The following is a 19,382-nucleotide window of genomic DNA, read 5'->3' as shown; positions in this document are numbered from 1 at the left end:
ATGGAGGAAGAATGGAGAGGCACACACTGCAAGATGCTTGAAGTCCAGTGTGAAGTTTCCACAGTCTGTGTTGATTTGGGGAGCCATGTCATCTGCTGGTGTTGGTCCACTGTGCTTCATTAAGTCCAGGGTCAATGCAGCCGTCTACCAGGAGATTTTGGAGCACTTCATGCTTCCTTCCACAGATGAGCTTTATGGGGATGCTGACTTCATTTTCCAGCAGGACTTGGCACCTGCCCACACTGCCAAAATCACCAAAACCTGGTTCAATGACTGTGGGATTACTGTGCTTGATTGACCAGCAAACTCGCCTGACCTGAACCCCATAGAGAATCTATGGGGCATTGCCAAGAGAAAGATGAGAGACATGAGACCGAACAATGCAGAAGAGCTGAAGGCCGCTATTGAAGCATCCTGGTCTTCCATAACACCTCAGCAGTGCCACAGGCTGATAGCTTCCATGCCACGCTGCATTGAGGCAGTAATTGCTGCAAAAGGGGCCCAAACCAAATACTGAGTACATATGCATGCTTATACTTTTCAGAGGTCTGATATTGTTCTATGTACAATCCTTGTTTTATTGATTGCATGTAATATTCTAATTTTCTGAGATTGTGGATTTGGGGTTTTCATGAGCTGTAAGCCATAATCATCACAATTATGACAAATCACGGCTTGAACTATCTTGCTTTGCATGCAATGAGTCTATCTCATATATTAGTTTCACCTTTTTAGTTGCATTACTGAAATAAATGAACTTTTGCTTGATATTCTAATTTGTCGAGTTTCACCTGTATAAACAGCATTGGATGTGCAGGCACAATTCCTTTTGATAAAACAAAGGTGTCCTATAAGGCCTCATTTACACTTGTGGTTAAGGAGCGGTAAAAACACACAGTTGAGCTACGACCCCCCCATCCACTCCTTCTTAAGTCACAAAGGCAGAGGATGGGGGTGTACACAAAAAATGCCCCCCCCCCCCCCCACCCCATATGTCATGCTTGGCAAGCAGTACCACCCTCTGAACATGACTTCTTCACCTGAATGGAGTCACCACAATTGCAGTTGCGGCGTGATGGTGCAGGGTTTTTTTAGAGGTTGAAACAGCTGATGAGGTGATATAACACTCTCTCACTGCCTGTCAATAACCCTCTGAAGAGTGACCCACCACAGATCACTCTTCAGAGGGCACCACAAATGTAAACAAGCACTAAAACATGTACATCCTCCTGTATAAATGTTAGTTGAACTATACAGAGCAGATTTGGGTCCTCATGTAAAATGTACCAAAGGACTTGTTCCATAACTCAGGAAATGCAGCATATAGTAGATGTGTGGTGGATTGCAATGCAAAACTAGACTCCAACATGTCTCCAGTGTGCTGCAACACATTATTGTGCACCACAACACAGATTCATATGATTGTTGCATTGTTCTTGCACTGAAGAAAATCATGCAGGACTTATATTTGCAACCTGTAAGGTTTGTTTGCAGGTCATTCTTTAAAATAGGATACCTATTGGCCAGATGCCAATAGGTACACACCAGATGCGCTCGGATGCATTTTTTCAAAACATTCCTAACACATAGAGAGTAAAAAATGATGTATTTTTGCTGAGACTATTTCACACAATTGTGTTTCATTACTGAAAAAAATACTGCCACCAGGTTGTATTTTTATGGAATGAGCAAATGCAACACATCTCTGGGGAAAAAGTGAAAAAATTTTAAAAATGCATTGCAGTGCATGAAAAAACACAACCTGATGCAGCACATAACTACTTGCCGACCATGTAACATATATGCGGCTGCAAGAAAAGTAAAATTTAACACCAAGCTGCTGCACATGTGCATCCATGGCTGCCTCAGGTTGTGGAATGGGATCCTGATCATGTGACTGCTGGTACAGCCAATCACAACTGTCATATGATAGGGAAGCTGGCCCACCGGCTGGGCGTTAAAGCTCACTCAGGGCCGGTCCACGCCAGGCCCGCACATGAATGCGCTGTGCGTTTCTATGCTGTGCAATCAGACCACACCGCACCAAGAGTAGTGCATCCATTAGATTTTAAAATGCACGGCAACTGGATTGCATGGTACAAAAGTACCATGCGATCCAGTATGGACAGGTGTGTGCAAATGCATTGCGTTTGCGGTGCTGTTAACTTTCTGTTGACACCTGCTGCAGATCCTATAGGGCCGGTTCACACCACCTGCAGTCCAGTGCATTTATTTTTCTGCAGCAAAAATGTATGGATAGTAGGTTATATGGTTTTCAATGGCATAGTTCACACCAGTGTGGTCAATTCCAGTGTGGAGGTGTGGGTTTGAATCCCACTTCTGACACCAGACTGAAAGAGTTAATTGGTAACACGTCCTGTCCTCGCTGTCTCAGGATCCTGGGAATAATGCAAGTGACACACAGGTATCATCTAGCAATTATTCAGCATTTACTACGTTGTGTTTGATTTTTAATACAAAGACATAGAAAAAGGGTGGACCATCAAAGTAACCAATCACTAACACAGAACAAATATTGATACGTAAAAATGATAAAATACTACATCAGCAGCTGTACCATGCATTTTCCTTTAAAACCAGAGGTTGTTCCTGGGAAAACGAAACGAACTGCTACAACACTTACACAAGGAATTAGACATCCGAAACGTAACTGTTACATTTACACATGAAACGGAGACAGCATAACAAAATGAATACAATGTATGTGCATATTTTTCCTTCACGGTGAGTTCCAGTTCCAGAAAAAAAGTAAAACATGCTGCATTTTTTCTGCACTGAACTGTACCGGAACGCAGTAGAATGCACACAAAAACACACTGGAATACACGTCCTTATTTATGGTGAAGAAGAAAAGAGGGAATAAAATGCACCAGAGAGCATCAAAAACACAACAAAATGCATCAAAAATGCACATGCAGAAACGCATCCAGAACGCATCTGGACAGCTTCTATGGTGTGAACCAGCCCTAAAGTGTAACTGAAGGCATTTTTAAAAGACTGACAAGACATGCAATGTTTCTTCTGCAATAAGAGTTGGTTCACACCAGGTGCAGTCCAGTGAGTTTTTGTTATTCTGCATCAAAAATGCATGGACAATGTTTAACATGGATTCCAATGGTCCACCAGTGCAATGTGGTCCAGTGCAGTCAACACAAGTAGAACATGTTGCATGTTTTCTGTATGGAATACATCTGGAATCTGGGAAAATGTATTTATTTCAGGTACTTCTATGGTGCCATCAATTTACATAGTGCTTTACATATTTGTTGTACATTCACATCAGTCCCTAACCCTCAAGGGACGTACAATCTAAGGTCCCTAATCACATTCATACATACACATGCTAGGGCCAATTTAGACAGGGGACAATTAACCTACTAGCATGTCTTTGGAGTGTGGGAGGAAACCAGAGTACCTGGAGGAAACCCACACAGGCACAAGAAGAACATGCAAACTCCAGGCAGGTGGTGCCGTGGTTGGGATTTGAACCAACAACCCTAGTACTGCCAGGCGGAAGTGCTAACCATTTAGCCACTGTGCTGCCCATGCATCACAAACGCAGCAGAATGCACTTGTCTTCGGTTGAGATGAAGAAAAAAAAACTGGAAAAAAAAGCCCCGGAACGCATAAAAAAATGAGCATGCGGGAAAGCTTCTGGAATGCAGAAATTGTGGCGTGACCCGACCCTAAAACACACCTACCTGCCTGCTCACAGTCTTCTGTATGTAAACTAAAGCAGCCTCTCTCAACCAGGGTGCCCAGGCACCCTGGGGTGCCTTAAGGTTTCTTCAGGGGTGCCTTGACAAAATGTCTAAAAATTGCCCAAAAGCCAACGGGTGGAATAAGCCTGCATTTTAGTTACACAAAGCCACAGGTTTTCATTGTGCACCATTATGACCTTCTAGCCTCTGGCGTCCTGACAACCAATGACATCATCAGTTGATAAGGAGGATGTCAGCTGCCTGCACAGCATCCTAGTCTGACCCTCACCTGCCCCTCTCCATCAGTGCTGGGGTCACATTAGCTCAGTGATGGAGAAAAACTGAGGGAGAAGAGAAACACTGGAATACTAGTCAGTACCAGTGTGCAAAAGTGTATTGGCTTTGGAAGCAGTGGTGTATTTAGGTCTTGTGCTGCCCTAGGCAACACAGAAATGGTGTGCCCCCCCCCCCCCAATGAGAGAGCTAGAGAGTTCAATGAGTGTGTGTGTGTGTATATGATTCTCTCTCTTTCTCACCCCCCCCCCCCCACTCTCTACCCCCCTTCTTTCTCTTTCTAGCTCTCTTCCCCCCTTTCTCTCCCCTCCCCCCTCTCTTTTCCCCCCCTTACTCTCTCCTCTCTTTCTCTTCCCCCTTTCTCTCCCTTTCCCTCTCTCTCTCCCCCCTCTCTTTCTTTCTCTTATCTCTCTCTCTTCCCCCCCTCTCTCTCTTCCCTCTCTCACATCATATGGGACTGTATACACACACACAGTATGAGTACCGCCCCCCCCCCACACACACACACACCTCCTCCAAGGGCTACTGATCTCTCGGGCAGCAGGAAATGTGGGCAGCAATCGCACTGTGTGTGGTCAGTCACATATGATCTATCAGTGATCGTGTGTCATGTGCTGGATGGACGACAGGAGGGAGATCCCACAGAACACAATACAGCTCCCCTCCTCCCGAATCTTTCCTCTCCACCACTTCTCTCCCTGCTCCAGGCTGTTCCCTGGTCCTGGCTCTGAATGCGGGCGGGGGAAGGAGCACAGCGGAGAGTGGCCACTCAGGAACACCAGGGCACCCCCTCAATCCGGCCAGGTCTGTCTCTCCCTCCATCAGCAGAAAGCCGGCGGGAGGGAGAGGGGGAAAAACCTCAAACCGGCTTTCAGCTGCTGGAGGGAGAGGTACACAGTGCATCCTGCTGCAACTGCCCTCCCCCAACACACCGATCCTCCTGCTGTCCGGGCCACCTACCGATGGTACCACTCTGATGGCAGCCCTGCATGGCTCTGTTTGCCACTGCTCACCAGGTCTCTTCTTCAAGGGGGGCGGTGCAGCCCCCCTAAAAATTGCCTCTCTAGGCAAACGCCTTGTTTTCCTCGCGGTAGATATGCCCATTTGGAAGGATAAATCACCTCTAATGTTGGGTGTCCTACATGTGTGTGGATGTTGCTGTTAGAATAGTTTTTCCCATTTTAGAATGGGATGCCCTTTTAAAATGATGGACAGTCTTGAGGCACCCCATTTTAAAATGGGGTGCCTCAGGACTGTCCATCATTTTAAAGGGTGCAGTGAGTGAAAAAAAGCTGAGAAACACTGAAGTAAACTGTGCATGAGCAGCTCAGCTTACATGGCAGTCACAATCCCTGTGCACCTGCAGTGCCAGGACAAGGTCATCCAGTGCCCAGGGCAAAGATGCCAAACTGATCTCCCCCCTGGGTTGAAGCTTAGGTGACCCTATGCCCAGCAGTCACTCATTTGTCAATATCACTGCTGCTGTCACTACTCCTGTCAACCTTGTAACCAAAGGTGCCCCATCCCTACAGTAAACCATTGTGCCTGGGGCATCTGTCCCTCCTGCCCACCCCTTGTCCCGGCCCTGGATGACTGACTCCTGTGCATGTGCAGAAGTGACATCATCCCGCACCGTTCAATGAAGGTGCCTGAAGACCAGCACCTGGAAGGAGCTGGAGAGAGGACGCTAGCGCCAGCGGGGACCCCTTACCACCTTCAGACCTTTCTAGAGGAGCTATGTATAGTAAGTTTAGTTATGCCTTAATGGGCAGCACAGAAGGCAGCATGAAGGGGTTAAAAAAGCATGCCTGTGTATGTAGGTGCACCTCCATGAAGGCTAGGTAGGTTCCACCTTGTGTGTCAGCAATGTGTGCAAAATCACGCTTTCCTGACATGCAGAGAAATACCCAGCCCTTTAGCAGCTGCCATTGTGAAGGACACCCCAGACATCTGCTAACACCTTATTATTATTATATATTATTATTATACAGGATTTATAGAACGCCAACAGTTTGCTCAGCGCTTTACAATATAACGGGAGACAATACAGCAACAATACAGTTCAATACAAGAGGGATTTGAGGGCCTGATCCTGGGAGCTTACAATCTAGGGGACCTGCATTTTTGCATGTGCTAAATCACATGGAGCAATGCAGTTCGGTGGTGCGATTGTGAAAAAGGACCATGGACGTCTTTTGCGCAATAAATAAGCTGCCCAACATCCTAAGCGTGGGAACGCGCCTGTGCTCTGTCGCACCTGTACGGCGGGCACCTGGACTAACGCAAGGAAAATGCAGATTGTGGAACGAATGGCTGCCTCAACACTCGCCCATACTATATGGTGGGATCTGGTCAAGGAGCAGCTTTTATAGTCTGTAAGAAGACATCAAGTTTTGTGTCCCCCGCCCCGCCCCGCTATACCGAATGATGAGCGTCTGACACCGAGCCCTGTGTGTGTCCGGAACACCCATTCAGGTACCGGCAGGTGGCAGCAAAGAGCCTGAAAATAATGTCAGCTCCCTGAATCCATAGAAACAAAGCACGACCTGAAATATTTACATAATGGGCGTGTCTCTCGCTGTATAGCACTTGTCCCACCTCCAACACATCCGTGGATCAGCTGATTGCGTTTGTTCCGGCTTCGTCGTCACGTGACAATCCTGCCAGCTCATACAGCGCAGAGGAAGAAAGATGGCGGATTGGGGGAGAGGTATATACGACTTGTATTGAAACAACTGTAACACCGGGAGGGGGGGACTTGCAGTGCTGTGTGGGGGGTGTTGTATAATGTTATACAGTGAAGGGGGGTGGGGAGTGGCTTGCTGAGACGTCATAACATACAGAGAGATGAAATGAGTGTTCTGTGGTCACCACCATCATTTCCGGGGACAGTCTGTACGCTGTGTATTGGGGGATATAGGAGGTTTACTAAGACTGGAGCAGCTGTACATGGCAGCCAATCAGCTTCAATTGAACAAGCTGGAGACAGAAGCTGATTGGTTGTCATTCAGCTGCTCCAGTCTTAGTACACCTCCCCCCCATGCTAGAACAGGAACTTTCATGTTCCTGGTATGTGCCTGCTGTATCATGTACTAGTATAAAAAGAAGTGTATTGCTTTCTTTGTGTGAAATCACTGGTGTTTCTGACAAAACTGACCACACTAGGCAGGAGAGCACGGTGTGGTCAGTTCTCTAGCTGTGCTGGGAGCTAATCCAATGATCAGACTAGCACTGGGCTTACATATACACTAGATTGCCAAAAGTATTGGGAAGCATGCCTTTACGCTCACGTGAACTTTAATGGCATCCCAGTCTTTGTCCATAGGGATCAATATTGAGTTGGCCCACCCTTTGCTATAACAGCTTCAACTCTTCTGGGAAGGCTGTCCACAAGGTTTAGGAGTGTCTATGGGAATGTTTGACCATTCTTCCAGAAGTGCATGTGTGAGGTCAGGCACTGATGTGGGACGAGAAGGCCTGGCTTGCAGTCTCTGCAAAGGTTTTCTGTGGGGTTGAGGTCAGAACTCTGTGCAGGCCAGTCAAGTTCAAGAGATTAACCTACAGTATGTGTAACCACGGCATGGGGAGAAGCATTCTTGCAAGGTAAAGGAGCCTTGGAGAGCGTGGGTTATTGGCAGGGAGGAGGCATGGGGGTGAGATGACAGGTAGTGGACTATTCAGAGAGGGGGCAGACCAGTCAAGTTCCTCCACCCCAAACTCACTCATCCATGTCTTTATGGACCTTGCTTTGTGCACTGGTGTGCAGTCATGTTGGAACAGGAAGGGGCCATCCCCAAACTGTTCTCACAAAGTTGGGAGCATGAAATTGTCCAAAATCTCTTGGTATGCTGACACCTTAAGAGTTCCCTTCACTGGAACTAAGGGGCCAAGCCCAACCCCTGAAAAACAAACCCACACCATAATCCCCCCTCCACCAAAACTTTACACTTGGCACAATGCAGTCAGGCAAGTACTGTTCTCCTGGCAGCCGGCAAACCCAGACACGTCCATTGGGTTGCCAGAAAGAGAAGTGTGATTCGTCACTCCAGAGAACACATCTCCGCTGCTCTAGAGTCCAGTGGCGCCATGCTTTACACCACTGCATCCAATGCTTTTCATTGTGCTTGGTGAGCCACAGGCAGTAATCGCATGCTAGATATCCAACAGTCTTGTACCCAAGTTGATGGATTGACTTGGGTACAATCACCATGCACATAGATTGTCTTGGCCAGTCCCTGCTGAATCGGCTGAGATTGGATCCATCTATGGCTGGCTTTATGCTGGCTGAGCCAAGTGCGACAGGTCAAACAGAGTGGGGGAGATTTACTAAGGCTGTTTTACTCAGAATCTTGTGCTGCTGTGCATGGTAGCCAATCAGCTTTTAACCTCGGCTTGTTCAATTGCGCTTTAGCAGTAAAACTTTAAAACGGATTGGTTTCCATGCAGAAGTGTACAAGATTCTGAGTGAACTAGGTTTAGGAAATAAACCCCTTTGTGTAGTTCTGGTGTCAGCGTGCCAGCAGGAAGAGATTATCGTACAGAATGCTCCTTCAAATTTACTTGTCACTGTGGGCAAGGCTCTTTTCACACATTGGAGGCTATTTACTAAAGCTGGAGAGTGCAAAATCTGATGCAATTCTGCATAGAAACCAATCGGTTTCCAGGTTTTATTGCCAAACCTTAACCACCTCCTGCCTGCCATATAAGGAAATGACAGGAGGGCGGCAGTTCTCTCATTCTGGAAGGACGTCCTATGATGTCCTCCCACTCTAGCTGTGCATGCCCGCCCCTGGGGGTGTGCGGTGATCGGTGGTGCGCTGTGTCTCTGGGACACAGCGGATCACCAATTGCAGTAAAGAGCTGATGATGTAGGCTCTGTCATGTGATCGGCTGTGTCCAATCACAGCTAATTGCATGTAAATAGGAAATGCTGGTTATCGGCAGTCCTCTCCTCACACTGACAGCATGTGAGGAGAGGAGAGCCAGTAAGCGGCATTCCTCAGAGGGCACATGTGCTCTGATTATCAGTGTAGCCCCATAATTGCCACCTGTCATTGCACATCAAAGCCACTTATCAGAGCTGCCTTTCAGTGCCCAGCAGTGATGCCTGTCAGTGCCCATCACTGCAGCCTCATTAGCGCACATCAGTGATGAAGAAAAAGTGCTTATTTACAAAATTTTATAACAAACTAAAATGGCTTCACATAGGCGTCTTCTAATAGTAACAGTACTCACAGGTAACTTTAGACCTTCTTTGATCTTCCTGGAGCTGATTGTTGGCGGAGTCCTTGCCATTTTGGCTATTCTTCTATCCATTCGAATGGTAGTTTTTAGCTTTCTTCCACGTCTTCAGGTTTTGGTTGCCATTTTAAAGCATTTGTGATCATTTTAGTTGAGCAGCCTATCATTTTCTGCACTTCTTTATATGTTTTCCCCTCTCCAATCAATTTTTAATGAAGGTACTTCTTCTGAACAATGTCTGGAACGACCCATTTTCTCAGAATTTCAGAGAGAAATGCACTGTAACCAGCATGTACAACATTTGCTGCCTTCCTTCCTTAAATAAGGGCAATAATTGTCACCTGTTTTTCAAAGAATGAATGACCTCACTAATAGAACTCCACACTGCTATTATTTTGAACATGCCCCTTTCAATTAGTGATTCAATTACACAGAATCAGCAGCATGCATGTCATGACTGTTGGGTCTGTTGGATTTCTATTACTCTACTACACCTGCTAGTAAATTATTTGCCATGTAGAAATATCATTTCTACCAAAAACAGTGATTGATCAGGTTAGTGATGTCTGACTGCTATTATTTTGAACACAACTGTGTGTGTGTGTATATATGTATGTATGTATGTATGTATATATATATATATATATATATATATATATATATATATATATATATATATATATATATATTTATTTATTTTTTTATTCTAATTTTTTTTTTTTTTTTAATGTTCCACTTTAAAGCCCCATTCCGAGCTTATACTGTTTAGGTCTAAAGCATGGTATACATGTATCAAAACTTGGTTGGTTCAGTAGGAACTGGCAGAATTTCAGTCTGTCTACCCGTCTGTTCAACAGAAGCCTGTCGTTAGGCTGGCATCTGTCGAATGGTCCTTTTGGAAAACCAACATTAAATCGGCGTATTCAGTCAGTGTGCTGATCAATGTATTTTGATGGAGGAAAGTCCCTGCTGTCAGAATACAATAACATAGGAGGGGAGATTCCCGCATCCACATTACTGATTGAACAAGCTGGTCCTTAGGCTGGCATCTGTCCAGTGGTCCTTTTGGAAAACCAACATTAAATCAGCTTATTCAGCCAGTGCGCTGAACAATGTATTTTGATGAAGGAAAGTCCCTGTTGTCAGAGTACAATAACACAGCAGGGGAGATAACTGCATCCACATCACCAATTGAAGAAAAAAAAAAAAAAAACACCTGGAAGCTGATTGGTTTCTATGCAGAGCTGCACTAGATTTTGCACTCTTCAGTTGTAGTAAATCAGCCTCTGTATATATCCATCTTTAACCATTTCAATACCGGGCAATTTTACCCCCTTCTTCACACAACTAGAGCTTTCTTTTGGTGGTATTTAATCACCGCTGGGGTTTTTATTTTTTGCTAAATTAACAAAAAAAGACCAAAAATTTTGAAAAAAAAAAACACGTTTTTCTTTGTTTCTGTTATAAAAGTTTACAAATAAATAATTGTTCTTCATAAATTTAGGCCGAGATGTATTCTACTACATGTCTTTGGTGAAAATAACCCAAATTAGGATGTATTATTTAGTTTGTAGGAAAGTTATAGAGTTCACAAACTATGGTATAGATCTGAAAATTGATCAATCCTGAAGTACTGACTGCCAATCTAATTTCTTGAGGTCCAAGAAAGTCAGAACAGTACAGATATCCCCCAAATGACCCCTTTTTGCAGAGTAGACAGTCGGACGTACTTCATAAGAGGAATTGCGAGTTTTTTGAAGTTGTATTTTTTTTTTCATAATTTTTCGGAAAATGAAAAAATGTAAAAAATTATTTTCACTATTTTTTTTTTTTTTTTTACATACTGTCACCAGTGCAGTACAGCGTCATCATATAACTGGCATAGCGGTGAACAGGGACACTGACTGGTGACAGTATGAAAAAAATAAAAAAAAAAAAAATATATATATATATATATATATATATATATATATATATATATTTTTTTTTTTTTTTTAGATTTATATTTCATATTTTACTATGACCAAAGTAGTACATTGTACTACTTTGGGGAACTGATCAGTATTTTTTTTTTTAACACAATTTGCTTATAGTAAAGAATTACTTTGCTATCAGCAAGCATTTACCTGAATGACATCGATTCATTCAGGTTTTTTTTTTTTTGTGCTTAGCTGTGATTTGGCCACAGCTAATCACATGATGTGCATGTGACCTGCTGTGACCATTCACAGCTAGGCACTCGTATACAATGAATGGCATGAATGAAGCAATCCATTGTATACAACTGTCATGTGACCTGCTGTGATTGGTCACAGCAGGTCACATGGTACCGGAAATGGGGGCTGGTACTCAGATCTGTCATCGGCCGTGTCTGAGGTACACGGCCGGTGACAGATCGCCGCTCTTCAACCGCGCATGTGCGGGAGGACGCCAAATGGCGTATACCCCGGAAAGCTACAGCATTTTTGCAGCCGCCAAACGGCTATAAGCCAGGCGGCTAATGGTTAAGATACTCATAGATGGATTGGAAATCTGCCAGTTCGGTAGCTACTGGCCAAGTTTAGATTTTTCTATGGTTGTTCCCGCTTGACAGAAGTTGATCTAGCAATCAACTTCTTTTGATTAGGAACGTTGGAACATTTTAATTCGATCAGCGTCTGCAGTGCTGATCAGTGTATTTTGACAGAGGAGGAGTCTCTACTGTCAGAATTAAATGGCACTGCGGGTAGAATTATTTCATCCCCCTCACTTGTAGGGATGGGTGAATCTGTTCCTTTTTTTTTTTTTTTTTTTTTTAAAAAAAATAAAAACCCTTCTATGGGCAGCCTTGGTTTGAAAAAAGAAAACTAAATGCAGCCATCATAACGAACGACAGGTAAGCTGAAATAGATCTTGGGTTTAGTTCTCCTTTGGGACTCATGTTTGGAAGAGTGCTAAGAACTGTCCCTAACAACCAGGTATTTCCTCACTTTGATGAGATTTCCTCTCATTTCTGTTTTTCTTATGGCTACGAGACTTCCCCTCTGTCAGAATACACTTGTCAGTGCTGCTGGCTATAGCCGGCAGTGCTAATTGAGCAGGGAATATCTGACAGGCTGGTTGTACAGAAGTCAATCAGTAGATCAACTTCTGTACAACCTCCGTGCTCATATATGGGTCAAATATCGTCCAGTCCCTGCTGAACCAGTCAAATTTCTGAACTCATGTATATTTATCAGAACATCTCTGTATTATCTTTATCACCTTCTGTTTTCCTGTAATGTTTATCTTTTTTTATTTTATTCCTATATCTCTATAGGTTCAAGTTCTGGGGCGGTAGATGAGATGCTTGATACAGAAAACAAACGTCTTGCAGATAATCTTTCTACAAAAGTAACACGGCTCAAATCTGTGAGTGTGCATGTGTAGAAAATTCACTGTATACTTAATGTAATGCTAACTGTACATTCTCTTCAGCCTACAGGATAAATGAAAGAAATCAAATAAATGTAACATGTATGGAGGAATCTCCTCTGACTTTATAAGATGCAGTCATTGTTTGGTCAATAATTTTGATGCTGACAGGGTCACACACTGCTCAATTTCAGATCATTTCTGCTGCTTCTATTTGCACTATACAGCTCAACAAGCTGATTTGAAAAAGTCAAATCATATGACTGATTCCTCACAACAGTATAAAACACAGCAGGCAATGAGGTTTCAGTTGAAGAAAGCAATCTAAATGCTTTAGACATCTGTATTCGCTTTATTTGCTTCAGTTTTTGTAAACCATTCCCAGTGGGCCTGGTGACAACAAAATGTCATAACAAAATCTGATAAAAAGGGAGATAAGTCACTCCAGACTTACCTATTTACGTGCCTGTTTAACCTAATAAAAAAAAAATTTCACCCCTCATTAAAGTGTTTTTTTTTTTTTTTCTGTGCTGTTTATAAAATTGACTGGTGAAGTCTGGCTATCTTTATATTCATTATCTTTAGCTTCAGTTGGTTGTAAAGGTAATAGAATTTTTGACCTTAACTCCTTGCTGCTGACCGCATGCATATATACAGCCTCTCAGTGGGTGGGCCTTAATGCTGAGAGGACACATATGTGCGCACCCCAAAAAACTGTCAAGAGCACGCACCAGTGGCTAATGGAAAGCTCATGATCTCTACTTGCTATTGGAAGCTTTTCAATCATGTGACCGCCAATCATGGCGGTCACATTATCACAAACCCCTGCCTCCAGGCATCAAAAACCCGTTAAAGGGCTGGGAGGTGCTGGCACAAAGGTGTTAATGCATTCTCTGCATTAAGGTAAACAAACCTTTTAATGGTAGCATACCCCTAAACCGCTTAAGCATTGTGCATGTGTGTAGCAGATCTTCTCCCCTCTCCCTGGCTTGGCTGAGAGCAGCAGGAGCTAATGGCTCTGTGGCTAATGTGAGCAGAGTGCGGAGGTCAGGTCTGAGCCAGGCCGTGCATCTGAATAGACTCAAACAGCCTGGCTTGGGATCGGACATGCACGAGTGCTTCCATAGGAAGCGGCTCCCTTTTGAGGGCACTCAGAAGGAAGGAGGAGCTAAGTGGACCTGCATGGGACCCAAGAAGAGGAGGATTGGGGCTGCTCTTTGCAAAAGAGCAGATAAGTATGACAAGGGTTTTTAAAGAGAGATTGTAAAGAAAAAAAAAAAAAAAAGCTTTACAATCACTTTCACCTAAGTATACAAATTAACTGATTTCATTTTCTAAAAACTTTTGTTTTACTAAAACTGGAGAGTGAAAATGTGGTGGAGCTCTGCAGAGAAACCAATCGGCTTCAAGCTTAATTGAAAAAGCTGAAGTTAGAAGCTGATTGGTTTCCTTGCACAGCTGCATCATATTTTGCACTTTCTGGTTTTTAGTAAAACAGCCACAGTGTGATCAGATGTATTTCAGGAAGAAACAGAAAAAGGGACTTTCAGAAGGCGGTGTGTTTATTTTTTTCCATTCCACCATTTTTACCATATCGCCGCCGGATATAGTTGAAACAGCGAAAACAATTAGGCCACCTTTTATACATGTATCTCATTGGCATCCTTATAAAAAGCACAATGTAAAATCTCTAAAATATCTATTGCTTTTCAGCTTGCATTGGATATTGACAGAGAAGCTGATGACCATAACACGTATTTGGATGGAATGGTAAGATCGTGATCTTCAGCGTACTTTTTACTGTCAGCAACTTGTGTTACCAGGAAACCATTTCACCTTCTTCAACAAAACTCAGGCTATGGATATAGTTGGGCAGTTACAACCCTAGTCCTGTTATCACAAATGGATAACGGGCAGCACAGTGGCTAAATGGTTAGCACTTCTGCCTGGCTGTACTAGGGTCGTTGGTTCAAATCCCAACCACGGCACCACCTGCCTGGAGTTTGCATGTTCTCCCTGTTCCTGCGTGGGTTTCCTCCGGGTACTCCGGTTTCCTCCGACACTCCAAAGACATGCTGGTATGTGAATTGGCTCCTGTCTAAACTGGCTCTAGTATGTGTATGTATGGATGTGAGTTGGGGACCTTAGATTGTACACTCCTTAAGGGTTAGGGACTGATGTGAATGTAATATATATATGTAAAGCACTGCATAAATTGATGGCGCTATATAAGTACCTGAAATAAATAAATAATAAGACCTCAAAAATGTCCTCCCATGTAAAGGAGTGAGCGACATTCATGATATCAGATTAAACATGTAGGTTGCAGAGCTGCTTTTCCCAGGGTGCATAGTAGATGCAGCAGGCTGCTGTTCTACTCATCTGAGGAAGTTGAATGAAATGGCAAATTATATACATCAAACACACAATTATGTGTGCAATTAAAAGCAGGTACACACTTCACAGTTTGTAATAGTATGCAGCCATATCTTGCAGGGATTTCTTCTTGATTCCTGTTTTGTATGTATGAATGTGGATCAGGAAGTGAAGGGAAATCTGCATCCATTTTGATCCGATGGAACTCTACACACCGTTCATTTGGGGTTTTAAAAGTCCCGCTTGCTGCATTTTTGGTGTGTTTAAAACTGCATCAAACGCACCTCCCCATTGAAAAAGCATCAAAAATGCACCTGAGGTTGCTTTTGGTGCGTTTTTTAGTTGCATGTTCATGTTTCACAGGTGCATGCTGATATTGGGCAACGCGGCAAAAATGCATATGTGTTTTTACCGCGTTTGTTTTCAATGGAGCAGCGTGAAAGCAGCCCTCTTTCACACAGGCGTCATCTGTTCAGTCACGTTTTTCAAATAGAAAAATTGATTCCATTTAAATCAGATTGCACATCCATCTTCAGTTTACATTTGTTTTTTCTAGTTGTTGCATAGACCAAATATAAACAAAAAATGTTTTTTGTCTGAAAACGGACAGCACCCAATTACATTCGTTCAGATTCTTTTACACAGAAAAGGATGCAACTTTCTTCCATTAACAACAAAAAAACAGACCTGGACGGACATGGATGTAGGCTGATGTAAACGAATGATCATCTGTTTACATCTGCCCACACATCAACATACATTGTGGTTCAGTCTGGATTCACCGGAAAACTGACAGATGGATCTAGACTTAATGCCTGTGTGAAAGGGGCCTAAGGCTTTAAAGCAGTAGTAAAGGCTGAAGGTTTTTTACCTTCTTGCGTTCTATGTTCAGCAGCGCCCCCAAATACTCACCTGAGCCCCCTTGCCATCCAGCGATGGCTTTCCGGGTACTTCTTCTCATTGGCTGGGACAACAGTGGGAGCCATTAGTTCCCACTGCTGTCAATCACAGCCAATGAGGAGAGAGCAGGGGGCGAGGCCGAGCCACAGCTCTATGTCTTATGGACACATAGAGCAGGGCGCAGGAGCATACATGCACCAGTGCCCCTATAGCAAGCGACTTGCCATTGGGGGCATTGGTCAAGAGGGAGGAGAGAAGAGCACCGGTGGGGGACCTGAGCTGAAGAGGACTGGGCTGCTCTGTGCAAAACCACTGTACAGATCAGGTTAGTACAACATATTTGTTATTTAAAAAAAAAAAAAGCAAACCTTTTTAATATCTCTTTAAATGTGTTCTTATCAGTTGAAAGTAGATATCCAGTCAATTATTTTTTACATTTAGGTTTCATTATTATCTGTATACCCTGATTATTTTGTTTGTTGTTTTTTCTCTGTCAGCTGGTGTGTCCAGATTATCTACAACAAAGAAAGTTTAAAAAAAAAAAAAAAAAAAGTATCCTTTTTCTCTTTCAGGATTCAGACTTCATGAGTGTGACTGGACTTTTGAGTGGCAGTGTCAAGCGGTTCACAGGAATGGCTCGTTCTGGAAGAGATAATCGCAAGCTCTTGTGTTATGTTTCGGCTGGTCTTGTAGGATTGTTCTTCTTGCTGTACTTTCTAGTGTCCCGAGCCAGCACGTGATGGATAATACCCCTTCACACAAAAGACATTCTTTATTCATAATGGCCCGTGACCCAAAGGAGGGGAGGTCTGTTAACCAGACCGCTAAAACTTGGAATTTCCAAAAATTAATTAGGACAATTCTATCCCTGATTAATTCCCCAAAAAATAAAAAATCACCTGTAGATTTGTGATCAATATCTGCATAAGACGGAAAATACGCAGCCCCAAAACGTTCTTTGGAAAACAGAATAGGCAGTGGCAAAGTATTATACTGTTACCCATCAACCATTGCAGAAAGTTTGGTGTTTAAAGCTGAACTCCAGGCAGACAGCTAATTACACAGATGATAAACATATAAAGAAGGACTTTTACCTGCCAACAGATTTGTATTTCTATCAATTTCTGAATTCTACTCAGCTGTGCTGGCAGGGGAGGAGACCTAATTTTTCTCTGCTGCAGTTAGGTAAGACTTAGTAGTCTAGTCCCTCCCCCAGCCCGTGACTGGACAGTAAAGAATAAGCAGTAGACTTGTAGGTTCATGTTTGTATCACGCTGCTTTCTGTGTCATTTGTTGGCACATGAGCACTGAACACATTTAACTGGCTCCTTGTGCTGCTTCTCTGTGAGAGCTCTGCTGTACATGGCACTTGCAAGTGGCAATACCAAGTCAGATTCAGGTACCAAAACTGTGCATTTAAAAAAAAAAAAAGTATTTAATGATGTAATAATGAAGACAAATCCATTTATTTTTATCTTTTATATTGGCCTGGAGTTCAGCTTTATTAGAAATGCAACTATTTATAATGCATTAGAATTCTTTGTTGGGCATTATACAATTTGTCAAAATGTACTTCTTGCAGCACATGCTCCAGAAAAAACACATTGCACAAAGGTTTACAATTACCTGTAGTGAGAGAAATATGTATGTGGCCATTCCTGACCTGCTTCAATAATTTGCTTGGCTATTATGATTCTGTGATTCCGATACCTTCTGAGCCACTGGTGGAGAAAAAGTATACATTCATACTTCACCAACTACACTTATTCCAGGTCAGCAAGTTTGGAGACAGAATATAAGGCCTGTTCCTGTTCACACTGTTCCTCTGCATTTTCCGTGCAGCGAGGTGTACCTGCAGTTGTCATGCAGGTTATTTGGACTTTGGTATAGACATCCATTAGATTGAGCTTTTTTGGTGTGTTTTCTGAAAGTCCAAAAAAATCCTGCATTTGGTGCGCTTTCAGCAAATGCACCCAAGCCATCTGATTTAATGTAAGTCTATTGCAAAGAGCGGGTAACCTGTGGGCACACTGCACTGCGGGAAAACCAGTGTATAAGGGGCCTTAGTGTAATGGGTAGCTAACACTGTCATATGAAATGGCACTCCATGTATTCTTCTCAAAGGACTCATTCACAAGGACACTCTAATCAGTACATGTTTTGTGGGTTTTTTTTTGCTCGGGAAGCACAGGTGGTCTGTGCAGCCAGCCTGTAAAAATCAATGACAGACTAAGGGCTGCATGGCTCTTTCACAAACATCCTTAAGGGCTGGTAAACACTGGAATGCTTCCATTTTCATGTGGTCTGGTTTCGATAGCCCATTCATGTGAATGGGCTGCAAAATGCACTGGAATGTGCAAAGAGTAGTTCAAGCACTACTTTCGCAAATCGCACAGCACTAAACCACAGGATACTGCGATACCATACTGTTTGGTGGTCATAAATGTGCTACGTTTGCGAGATGCATTTGGGGTGCCATTAAAAAAAGAAATGGCACTTGCACATATTTCACAAGGACCGTGCGTTCATGGGCGGTGCATGGAGTGCACCTTTCCTGCGCCATGTTTGGTGTGAACGGGCCCGGAGTTTACACCTGAGCAGTACTGATGCACAGCTCTGAATACAGGCTCTGTTTTTGATTTTAAAAGGCTGGCTGCATGGACCACCTGTGGCTCCCAGGTAGATAAACATGACCCTCTGCATGGCTGTACTGAGCAGTGTGCCCCTGTGAATGAGTCCAAAACCAGTTTTCTTCTGAACAGTGTGTTTTCTGTCACATTTTGCTTTTCCAACAATGAAAGTGCAAATATATTTATATAATAAAAAAGGAGTATTTACTTTTATTTCAACTACATGTAATAACATAATACAATAAAATATTATTTATCTGTGTATGTGTAATCCTTCACATGTTGCTTAATTGTGTACCAACGTTTGAGTAAGCTATACTGTGTGTTTACTGCTGGGATCAGTGGACCTACAGTGCACCCAGAAACTTTTCACAGCACTTCACTGTTGCCACGTTTTGTTATGTTACAGCCTTATTCCAAAATGGATTGATTCATTTCACTTCTTTCATGTTGTCACTATGGGGTATTGTTTGTAGAATGTTGAGGGAAAAAAATAATGTAATCCATTTTGGAATAAGGCTGTAACATAACAAAATGTGGCAAAAGTTAAGCGCTGTGAATGCTTTCTGGATGCACTGTAGATGTACACGGGGCAGCAACCTTCCCAAGTCAGGGTTAAAGTGCATCTGTGGTCAACACTTTATATTCATTTCCTTTCAATTATTTATAGTCAACTTCTATTAATCTGAATGATCTTGAAGTTTTTAAACTTACTTTGAGAAATTTTACTTCCGTAAATTCTGGGACATATTTGCTATACCATGTGAATATAGAGAGATGCTGAGAGGAGTTTTCAGAGTTAGTATAGGATTTACTGCTTGCAGAC

The 19,382-nt window shown here is 43.1% G+C and overlaps 1 protein-coding gene across 1 annotated transcript; it reads left to right on the top strand.

The window, feature by feature from the left end:
• The first annotated feature begins 6,588 nt into the window (after positions 1-6,588).
• BET1L (Bet1 golgi vesicular membrane trafficking protein like) lies at positions 6,589-18,818 on the top strand. Its single transcript, XM_089655048.1, has 4 exons — positions 6,589-6,726; positions 12,556-12,647; positions 14,364-14,420; positions 16,499-18,818. Exons 1-4 carry the CDS (start codon positions 6,708-6,710, stop codon positions 16,664-16,666), a joined length of 336 nt encoding a protein of 111 aa, XP_089511174.1. The 5' UTR covers positions 6,589-6,707; the 3' UTR covers positions 16,667-18,818.
• The last annotated feature ends 564 nt before the right edge of the window (positions 18,819-19,382 follow it).

Source organism: Staurois parvus, unplaced genomic scaffold (assembly GCF_062004578.1).
Source record: "Staurois parvus isolate SC_StPar_1 unplaced genomic scaffold, SC_StPar_1.0 ptg000818l, whole genome shotgun sequence".
Classification (NCBI taxonomy): Eukaryota; Metazoa; Chordata; class Amphibia; order Anura; family Ranidae; genus Staurois; species Staurois parvus.
The sequence above is the reverse complement of the archived record's forward strand: the minus strand, read 5'-3'. Positions and strand labels throughout refer to the sequence as shown.

What these genes read in the sequence shown, in the direction of transcription:
- BET1L (XM_089655048.1), top strand. An exon ending in AAGTAACACGGCTCAAATCT is followed by an intron (nt 12,648 to 14,363) that starts GTGAGTGTGCAT and finishes ATTGCTTTTCAG; the next exon opens with CTTGCATTGGATATTGACAG. An exon ending in ACACGTATTTGGATGGAATG is followed by an intron (nt 14,421 to 16,498) that starts GTAAGATCGTGA and finishes TTTCTCTTTCAG; the next exon opens with GATTCAGACTTCATGAGTGT.